The 11,068-nt window shown below is 32.8% G+C and overlaps 1 protein-coding gene across 3 annotated transcripts; it reads left to right on the forward strand.

The window, feature by feature from the left end:
• Nucleotides 1-5,223: 5,223 nt before the first annotated feature.
• On the forward strand, nucleotides 5,224-11,068 carry LOC123205274 (DNA repair protein RAD51 homolog 2). 3 transcript variants are annotated; one of them, XM_044622196.1, is made up of 12 exons: nucleotides 5,224-5,476; nucleotides 5,672-5,785; nucleotides 6,495-6,647; nucleotides 8,178-8,281; nucleotides 8,369-8,432; nucleotides 8,526-8,581; nucleotides 8,738-8,818; nucleotides 9,431-9,490; nucleotides 9,589-9,680; nucleotides 9,752-9,871; nucleotides 10,311-10,454; nucleotides 10,809-11,068. In XM_044622196.1, exons 1-12 carry the CDS (start codon nucleotides 5,393-5,395, stop codon nucleotides 10,850-10,852), a joined length of 1,116 nt encoding a protein of 371 aa, XP_044478131.1. In that variant the 5' UTR covers nucleotides 5,224-5,392; the 3' UTR covers nucleotides 10,853-11,068. The 3 variants fall into 3 exon arrangements, with proteins under 3 accessions (XP_044478131.1, XP_044478139.1, XP_044478147.1); XM_044622204.1 differs by having other exon boundaries at nucleotides 5,672-5,752; XM_044622212.1 differs by lacking the exon at nucleotides 5,224-5,476 and having other exon boundaries at nucleotides 6,483-6,647.

Consider the following 11,068-nt stretch of genomic DNA (forward strand, 5'->3'; position numbering starts at 1 on the left):
AGCAGAGAATGTATATGGCAATGAAACGAGCTCAATTCCAGGAATTGAGTGATTACGGAGAAAATAGTTGAAATTGGTCATCACCCCATTTGAAACTACTTAGGGAAGGTCGGCGTTTCCATCGGAGTTATAGGTACTCAAAGGTGGAGTTGCAGAGTCGTTGCTGTCTCTTCTGTTTCCGCCGAATGCCTTCGAGGCGGCGGACACAACAGTCTTGTACAAGCTCTCAAAAATCTGAGCTTTAATTTTTCCTCTCCTGGGTGGAACACGTGTTTCCCCTTTGATCTTCTGGGGAGTTGGAGGAGGAGAAGGCGTTGACATCGTTGTAGAACTTTACGATCTGCAAGAAAAGAGAGTTAAAACAGAAGAAAAAACAAAATACAAATGAAAAATACTAAAGTTCTAATGATTTTATCATAAACCACAGAGCAAAAGACAAAGAAATAGCATAGTCATGGAAAATTAATCGGTTATATACATACAAGAACTCTTAATAGAGAAGCAAGGATCTCAGATGGGTGCTCTGTATTGAAGGAGAGAAGAGAAAGAACAGCAGAAAAACCAAAATTTAAAACAAATTATGCAGAGAGAAATGGAAAGGGGAGAGGGAGAGGGAAAAGAGATAACATTTTTATGAACTTTTGTAATGAGTGAGGGAAAGAGAGATGGCGTTTTGGAATTTTTATAAGATAAAAAAAAAGCACTTTATTTGACTTTAGTTGTTTTATGGGTGTCCCATAACAGTAGACAAAGTGGTGGGATTGGTGGGTATATTTTCTTGAGGGAGAAAGACAAAATATTACTTGGTGAGAAATTATTCAAGTTTTCAATTTTTAAATTTGTTACAAAAAGAATTGTAAAATATTGATGACATGGAGCCAAATAGCTTGTTTTGTGACATATAATATGAAATGACAACTATGCAAACAAAATAAAAATGGTAATTTATGGTTAAATGATATAATTGTTATTTTATTATAAAATTATTTAATCAGATATTATTATTTAGATAATAAAAATAAATTTATACAATTTATTTATTTATATAATATTATTTAATATAATATTTTTCTCGTACAAAATAAAAACATATTGGAATTAATCTACTTATAAGTTGAAAAGCGTCGTTCTAACTAATCTTTTATTACACTTATTTTCATCTTTGCTTTTTGAGTTTATATCTTGCTAATTATGGGTGTTTCATTTTGATGGCAGCTAATTCCAAGTTTTACACGTTTTTTCCATAAATATTGACACAGAATTTATAATTAAAAAGAGCCGTCAATTTGAGACTGTACCCAGCATTGACAAAATTATGAAGATAGAGTTCAAATTATAAATTAACTTCCACCCTTTAACCATTTTGGGATTAATAGGAAGATTAGCTCTTTATTGATCAAGCTAACTTGATTGATTGACTAATAACGTCGAAATCATAACTCTCATTTATTGACTTCTTTGCTCAGTGTAGGCTGAGGGAAACTACAAGGAAATTACATTAATTCACTTTTAACATCAGAAAAAATAGGGATGAATCATTTGCAAGGATCGTGGGATCACCTTTTATGCAAAGAATAAATGTGGAATTTATCTTTCTTGCGTTGGATAGACTGCGACAACAAACAAAAAGGTTTTGCATTTTGCCAGGAAACTGTATTGGACAAGAAGCAAGGCAACTTTGGTCATAATCGGTTTTCTTCGATGTTTAGTTCTAATTCTCCCAGGCATACCTGGAGCATAGTTTAGATAGTTTAGCCCTGCCGGGTCAACCATAATGCGTGTGAGAATTTTATGACTATTTTTAAGGATTTTGATTAGATCGAACTTGGAGCTAGAAGGTGAAGATATATCAGTAACCGGAGAAGGCTATGGATTATTATTAAGTTACATTTACTCAAACAATTTGACCTAGAATTGGGTATTCATTGTAATATGGTTCAGATGGAAAAACAGAACTGAAAACGATTGAATTCTATTTGAGAAAAGATAAAATTCTGATTTGAACACCTTTATGGTTACTTCGATTGGCATCTGGATTGGATTCCGATTGTCGTGGGTTCCATTCAAGCTAAAATCCCGGAAGAGGTCCCTCTTCCAACTAAGCTTGCCTGGATAAGTGGCAAGATATCTCTTGTTGATATCCTGATTACACTTTTTAGATATCCTTGCAAGGTTGCAAATTGGTTAGCTTTTTCTCCTTTACTTGTTTCTGGAATTTGATGGTTGATCAGTCCTGAGACACAACATTGAGACAGTTTTTTTATAACTAGAGAATCTTGTCCAATCCAGATAAACTTTGAAGTATAGTGATTGGATTCATAATTATCATGATATATTGTTAATCAACTTTAAGTTATTCATACTCTGACCTTTTATATATAAGAGATTATGTTATTCGAAACTTAACTTTTTACAAAGGATACATTTTTTTCACTGTTTAGACCAGCCTGGGATCAAAATTGAGATAATTGTTTAGGCTTAAACTGTCATTTGACAGATTTTACCGTCCAAGCAATCAATTACTTAATGCCTAGAATTTGCTGTTAGATTTCCTTGTGTGCGCTTTTATCACTTAAAGAGGAGATTTATTAGAGAAAGAATGGTCGTGATTACTTAATTGATTTTTGTCCTTCCATTGGTTGATATAGCAAATGGTGGACATGTTATTGTGCAACCTTTTTTTTATAGGCTTATTCTAAATTGTTCCTCGTTTCCGGATTTGAGACTGTCGGAGTGTCGGTAGAGCTTCGCAATCACTGCTAATTGTGATACTGGAGTAACAGTAAAAAAATTAAAAAATTGATGAAAATGATAAATCACCAAACTTTCTAAAGGAAGGATAAAAAAATGTAGGCCAGAGGACTATTTCTGACTCAAAATATGATCATTTCTCAAGTTTTATTTTATTAATTTTAAAATTTTCATTTATTCACCCATAAATAGTTAAATTTAACGATTTCAAAAATCAAATTATTATTTTATTTGAAATATTAAAAATAAACTTAAATTTGATATTATTTATCTTCCTAAACCCTAAAAACTAATAATGTTTCTCCAACCTAAATTTTAAAAAATTATTTTTCCCCCTAAAGTTTTCAAACTTTTAGATCCAATTTTTTTAACGATGATTAGCGATCTCCAAGCATCTACTCTTTCTCTCTGGTGCATCCTCTTTTCGATTGTGCATATTTTGACGTTGACGAAGATGAGGTGTCTTTGTCGAGACAAAGACGTCTCGTCTTCATCAACGACAACTAATGTTAAATTCAAATCGAGCCCGTTTAAGCTCAAGCTCGAGCTCAGCTTAAACAAACCTGAAAACAAGTCAGCCCTATACAAGCTCGCTCAAGCTCGAACTACTCGCCAAATTTACTAATTAAAAAATTTTAATATAAAATGACATCGTTTCGATTAATATGTATTAAAACGACATCGTTTTAATAACAAAATAGTTAAAAATTTGAGCTGGAAATGAACCGAATTGAATTTGAGTTTAGCTTCTATGAGTGCGACGAGTTTAAACTCAAGTTCTATCATATACAAATCGAGTCGAGCTCTAGTTTGGCTCAGTTTGAATCTAACCCTAACAAATATGCCACATGGTGTTGGAAGATGCACGATCAGAAGGAAGAGACACCAGAGAGAAAGAGTAAGTGCAAAAATGGATTTGAAAGTTTGGAAACCCTAGGGGGGAAAACACAGTTTTTGAAAACTTGGGTTAGGGAAAAAATGATATGAATAATAGACTCAATTAATTTTAATGATCTATGGGTAGGTAAATAAAATTTTCAAAGTTAACTGTAAAAACTAAAAAGTTGAGCATATTTTGGGTGGGACATAGTTCTTTGGCCAAAAATATATATAAACTGATTTTTCTGTCATGTCATGTCATTTCATTTAATGCGGATAAAAATTTGGCTTTCAAGCAAACGTGGGTGGAAAATGGTCTTTTGGGCGGTTGGGCTTGCTCCAATCTCTGCTTGCTGGAAAAAAGTCGGTTTCCATCGTGTATCACAACTCTCCTCTGCTGTTTTTTTTGCGGCAAATTTTCCAGCAGTCTCCTCTGCTGCCTTGTCTCCAAAGCTTCCAGGTTGCTGCTCCAAGGTTCTTTGGCATAAAAAATATTAGTTTGCATTATTTTGAGCCATGGTTTAGTGACAAAGTGTTTCATTGGCTTATATATAAAATTCTGTATAGTCTGTTGTTTTTGGACAAACTTGATGTTTCCTTACTCTTCTAGTCTTATTTTCTTTTTGCCTCTCTTGAGCTCCACCTTTGAAGAGATTTTGATAGAAGTTCAAGAGATGTGATTTCAAGTTGTAGTGGTTTTGAATTTTATCTTTGTTTTTTTTCTTGTTGTCTTGCCTGTTGATAAGACAAGCTTAGGTGGGTATATGGTTTTTCCTTTTTCATTACTAATTTTTTGCTTAACAAAAAATAATAATAATAATAATAACGTACAAGTGTTTATTTTCAAAGTTTCATTAAAACGATATAAGATGTCATTTTTTCAAGGTCGAATGGCTATTTTCCATCCAAAATTTGATGCAAGCATACTTTTTATCCATTACCTATACAAAATCCAAATATTTATTCATCTATCAAATTTAATTATTATTATCAAAAATAAAATTATTATTTAAAAATTTTATTTAAATTCATATTTTAAGATTACTCTAAAGTTTTACAATATTTATTTTTATCTCATAATTTCATATTTTTCAAATTTAAAACCTATCTTTTTTTTTTTTCCTAAGTTTCTTTAAACCCTCATCTTTTTTCCTAATCATTGCCCTACCCCCAACATTTTAAAAAATTTCAATTACACCTTAATCTTTCTTTTTCCTTCTCTCTTGCGACGATTCATCGTCACTAACAATTGGTCTCTCTCTCCCACCTTGTTTGTTGCTTTCCCTTCTCATTTCAAGTATCTTCATCTCCAACAAAAATGAAGAATCTTTGTTTGAGATGAATACTCATTATCTTTGTCCCAATTCGTTAAAAAAGACTGAAGAGGGAAGGGAGAGAATAAGTTTTTAAATATGAAAAATATAAAATTAGAAGGTAAAAAAAATATTTTAAAACTTTAGAGTAATTTAAAATATAAGTTTAAACAAAAATTTTAAATAATAATTTTATTTTTAATAATAATAATAAAATTTAATAGATAAATGAATATTTAAAATTTTGATAATTAATGAGTAAAAAATGATTCCTTCCAACTTAGGGTGGGGAGTAGTCTTTTGGCCTTTTTTCAAATGCCTTTCGGAATTGGGAGCAACGAAACAAACAGGGTTTGAAGGCTTGATTTTGAAGCTGAAGCTCCTAAATTGCAGTAGGAAACAACTAAAAAATTTGGCGGGAAAGGGAAATAAATTTAATTGAAATTTGAATGGCGAACAAGTTGATAAGCGAGATGGGACTGCCAAGATCCATCGCTAACATTTTCGCTGCTCGTAACATCACTACAGCCAAGGTTCTACCATTTCCACTCTCTTCTCTTCACTATTTCACAGCACACTTTATTTGTTTGGATTCAAAGAAAGAAACACTTATATCTAATCATTTCTTTCAATCTTCATCTTTGACAGCTGAATTGTCATCGAAATTATGATTTTTTTTTTCAATGAATATAACATTAATTTTGTGTGAATTTTCTTTTTCTTTTCAGGATGCCTTATCTTTAACTGAATTCGAGTTAATGGAATTATTAGATGTCGGATTACAAGAAGTAAGATCTGCATTAAAACACATAAGTCAGATTGTCTCTCCGCCATATCAGACTGTGAGTATACATGACCTTGATTCTTTGATATGGTTTTGTGTGGGAGTTAAATCGTCTTTTTAATTTTAATTTTAATTTTATTGTACTTTTTTATTTAGCCAAACTGTTCAAAATCTTTCAATGATTTTTATTTTAGAACAATAGTATTCAGTATGAGGGACTTCCGTTCTTTGATAATGATGTATAAAAATGTTTTGTGCAAAAGCACATTATGAACAAAATTCTTATTAAATGTTTCTCTAGAAAACACAAGGAACTTTTCAGGTGTTTTTCAGTCTATTAAAATGTTATGTAGAATCACCTATCATGGATGTGTTTGCAAGTACTTTCGGAAATTACTTTCCTTGTCTGAAAAAATACCTACGTAATTTGCAAAAAAAAAAAAAAAAAAAAAATTTAAAACACTTTCTTATCTAAACGTTGCTTTTTTGAAGCAAGCACATATCAATTTTTTTTTTTCTCAAACTCATAAAAGAGTTTCTTTAGATCTTCGAAAAGCAATGCAACCAAAAACTACAAAATTGATATAATGTTTTCAACTCCTTAAAAGTTTTTATGGCATTAAAATGTTTCCAAAGGTTATATAAATGTAAAAAATTTGTTCAACCAAAAAAGTACTTCTGTAGCCAAGTATTGCAATGTGTTTTAAGTTTTTTCTTTTTAATAAAGTATGGTGCAGCCTTAATTTTGGTTATAGTTGCATTCATAGGCACTATTGTTGATGGAGCAACATGTTCAAAAGGAGCAATCACAGGGACATCTTCCCACACAGCTGAAAGGACTAGATGCGGCCTTGTGTGGTGGAATACCGTTTGGTGTGTTGACAGAGTTGGTTGGTCCATCTGGGATTGGCAAAACACAAGTAATGAGCAACTCAATTACTTCATTTGTAGATCTTTCTTTTGTTTCTCATTTGCTATTTGTTTGCTGAGGGAATTTGATACTGGTATATATATGTAGTATTCTCACAAATTGGATTGTGTACGTGGCTATTGTTTGTATAATGGAATAATTCCAGGAAAGTGAGATTATCAATGCCTTATAAAAATCATGTTATTTACATTGCATCTTATTCATATAAGAACCAGAACTTTTACCTGAACTAAAATTTCTTTATCCAGGTTACAGCAGTATCCAACATGTGTTTTTACATTTTAGGGTTCATCTCATAAAGAGATTTGTGTATAAGAACACCTTTCATTGGGCATACATATTCATTATATAGTTACTAACACATTGCTCATCTATTTCACATCACTTCATGCCACATGTGACCTAGGTACTTCATTCATGGTGGGCTATTAACTAGAAGTTGATGCTTTCATGAGAACTTAGAGTTTTCATCAATTAAGGAAAATATGAGGTTAAACACTCTTTTTGATTGTGACCAATGATAACCATATAATCCCTTCATAAGGACATAATTGGTTCAACTCTAAGTTGATTTCAAGACAAAAGGAAGGCAAAAAGATAAAATATTTTAGATGATTAGAAAAGATGTGTTATGAGTTATGTTGGTATTTGATCTCTGTCAACATATATGTGACAGATAAAAGGAAAACTTATAAGTGCTATTAAGGGTGGATTCGAGTCAAACCGAGCTCGAACTGGGATAAGCTTGAATTTGACGCAACTTGAAATAGTTGAGTTCAAGCTTAGGCTTGAGCTCAACGAGCTCTCCTCAAACCAGCTTGATCTTGACTTAGCTTAAAGGGAGCTGAGTTCGAGTTCAGTTACGATATCTAATTGAGTTTAGTTATAGTTTGACTTGATATTGTAGCTAAACCAAAATCAATCAAAACGATATTGTTTCGATTTATATTTTTGTCAAACGACGTCAATTTGTCATATTTGAACGAGTTTTTTAAAGCTTGCGAGCCTGGCAAATGGCAAGGCAAACATCCCCCAATCCCAAGATTGAACTCAACAAAATGACACCCTTTAGACTCGAACTCGAGCTCACCTAAGTTGAGCTTGATCACATTGAGTTGGCAATTGGGTTCAAGCTAGTTCGGTTCAAATCCACCTTCAAGTGTTATGTTTAATGTGGACATACAAAAGTATCTAGATTAGTGTTAGATTGGTGTACAATAATTTTTTGTGTAAAATTCATTTCTATTTGTTTTTCATTCAATAAATGAGAAGATTGTGTTTGTGATGAAGTTGATGATTAATATGATGATGAATTACAGTTCATCATTGGTTTGAGCTTGGGTATACTGTGATTGACATCTTCTTGCCAGTATTGGTAGTATGACCAATGATCATACGATACACCAACTAACACTTCTACCTACTTTGTGAAAGATGCATTTAAGAGTACTCTCTCCTTACACCAATAATGACATTAAAGTTTTCACTATGAATCTTTGGTTGGTTCATTAAATTGCAGTTTTGCTTGAAGCTCTCCTTATTGGCTTCGCTGCCAGCACATTATGGAGGCTTAGGTGGCCATGTAATATATATCGATGTAGAGTCGAAATTTAGTTCAAGAAGGTATATATTGAGTATTCTCTCCTTACACCAACAACGAAATTGAATTGTTTCCCTATGAATCTTTGTAATGAGTTTTAATTTCCTAAGGTTGATAGAAATTGGAGCAAAAAGTTACCCAGAAATATTTCATACAAAAGGAATGGCACAGGAGGTTTGCAGGATGTTTTTACAGTTTTTTTTTTTATTTCAATTTATTCATTGCCTGACTTAAGACTAATTATTTGTTAATTTTATCTGTATATAGATGGCTGGGAGGATTCTTGTCTTGCGGCCAACATCACTCTCTGAATTCACAGAGAGGTTAGAACCAACATAACAACTTCATTAAGTTGCACTGAATTTTGTTCAGAACTTAAGTTCTGATTAAAAGAAAAAAATGCTGTGTTTTAATTGGATGAAATTATAGTATCATTTGACCAAGGAGTTGTAAAGTAATTGTAAGATTGTTTTCACCAGTGTGCAACAAATTAAAGTTTCACTCCTCCAAAATCAGGTGAAGTTGCTAGTGATTGATAGTATGGCTGCTCTTGTTTCAGGGTAAGTTTTTCTATACTTTCTTGTTCTTGTAATAGAATATATGTATAAATGTAAAGTTTTATTCCGAGATGCTGATTTGCAATTCAAAATTAAAATATGACTCTATCCTAATGTTATTCTGAATTATGGAATTCTATGTAAATGCAGACGGTATTTAGTGTGTTATTAAACTTGTATGTTGACAGAGAAATTCAATAATAATATAACCTTAGAATATATATTTGCCTATTCCCTTATAATTTGATGAGGATGGTGACCTTCTTGTACTCTGCAATCTAGCCCGTGGATTCTCCAACCTTTCTTTGTATTTCTAAGTTTCACTTATTTTTTTCTACTACTAGTGTATGTATGTATAATTACTGGTAAACTCCTGAAAGCAAACTCCAGTGCATGATATTCAGCATGCTAGCCGCCAGGAACCAAAATGCTACAGTTTTTGCCCATGTCAATTTCATCTTGAACATTGCCAAAGATTTCTAGTTTTTCATGGTACTGAGACTACAACAAATATTTCTTCTTAGCGTAGAATGACCATTATTTAAGCCTTAATTAATTATATCTGGCCCTACTTTGTATTATAATTTAAAAAATTATTCATTACATCTTGTTCAGGGAACATGAGCCAGGACCTCTAAGACAGCACCCTTTGGGTTGGCATATTTCCTTCATTAAGTGAGATTCATCTACTTTTAATTGCTAGTGATATTTAACTTTTTTGTCAAGTTGATTAGCTTTTCATTTCAAGTGATATTGTCTTGTAATTTCTCTAGGTCACTTGCTGAATTTTCACGAATTCCTATCGTGGTCACAAATCAAGTGCGATCTCAAAGCCATGATGAATCCCGCCAATATTCTTTCCAAGGTGTGATGTTATGATCATATTGTGAAAGTTTCCTACGATTTATTAAACCGATGTAGACTTTTATTTCACAGGGCAGGGCAAAGGAAAAATTGTAGAGGACCCACCTAAACATGATTCTCATCTTGTTGCTGCTTTGGGTATTCATTGGGCTCATGCTGTAACCATCCGTCTTGTGCTTGAAGCCAAATCAGGTTGGCCTAACAATTGTCCTTGCATATAAGCTATGTTGCCATGTTGCAAACCCCTTGCTCCTTGAGAAATATTGGGTTGTGCTTTGCTTGCATGTAGCAATAAGGTGTTTTGTTGACTGTGTTTGTTTCTTCTAAATGTTTTGTTGGCTGAACATAATACATTTATCTCGGAAGTTACGGGAGTTTTTGGCAAGACTTAAAATATTGAAGTGAGGGTAGGGGATGTTCCTCCAACTTTCCTTTGGCCTTGTTCACTTTTAATCAAATTTAACATCAACAGTTAAATTTCAAAAGCAAGTAAATCATGTTCATCCAGTTTTTGTTATCCAGAAAAGCATGAGCTGTGGGTATAATCTCCAAACTATGATGAAAATTTTATAGTTTAGGAATTTGTAGATCACATCCTCATTAGAATTTAAAAATTTTTCATCTCTTACAGGTCAAAGGTTTATGAAGGTGGCAAAATCTCCAATATCGCCACCTCTTGCTTTTCCTTTTAACATAACTTCATCTGGAATTTCGTTGCTCGATGATGATGGAACGGAGCTAATGGGGCCAGATATAAACTCAATCCATTGTCAGGGTAGGTCTCTCAGATTGCTTTTGGGAACCATTAGAACGTTCTAAGGGGACAATGATGACTACCTATGGCATAGTTTTAAAGGGAAAACAGTTACATTTAATAGGGTCTGTCATTTAGGGAGAATTCCTTATATGATCTCCCATGTAAGAAAACTCCTGAACTGATGACCTAACACCAGTGGACTTGCCAAGATAATGGTGGTCCAAGCATATTAATCTTTGTAGATTTTTTGCTTTTTTGCGAAATCGGGAAAGTTCTCTTAAAATCTGCCATTCAAGCTTGCTTTAAAATGTGTTTACAGTCTTTAGAATGGTCTATTTAGAAGTTTCATCTTTCTATGGTAAATATGTGCAGGGCATGATGACATTATTAATTCTGATGGAGGAGGATTGCATTGATCAATTGGGAACAAAGTTCATATATTACTCAATTTGCAAGCAAATGTGAGGCTACCCATGAAATTGGTGACTCATTTTGAACTGTTCCATATTAACCTTTATACTACGATGAAAAGTCTCTCAAGATATGCACTTACTGAATGCATCATTCATCTTGGCCTGTAATTGCATTTTTTCATGAGTGAAAGGAGTTGGGTTGATGTTTCAACTTGGTCA

The sequence above is a fragment of the Mangifera indica genome, chromosome 2 (assembly GCF_011075055.1).
Source record: "Mangifera indica cultivar Alphonso chromosome 2, CATAS_Mindica_2.1, whole genome shotgun sequence".
Classification (NCBI taxonomy): domain Eukaryota; kingdom Viridiplantae; phylum Streptophyta; class Magnoliopsida; order Sapindales; family Anacardiaceae; genus Mangifera; species Mangifera indica.

Bases quoted from the DNA above. Each gene is read 5' to 3' on its own strand.
- LOC123205274 (XM_044622196.1), top strand. From the start codon at position 5,393: ATGGCGAACAAGTTGATAAGCGAGATGGGACTGCCAAGATCCATCGCT. The intron at 5,786-6,494 runs GTGAGTATACAT...TTGCATTCATAG, and splicing joins TCTCTCCGCCATATCAGACT to GCACTATTGTTGATGGAGCA. The intron at 9,491-9,588 runs GTGAGATTCATC...TAATTTCTCTAG, and splicing joins TGGCATATTTCCTTCATTAA to GTCACTTGCTGAATTTTCAC.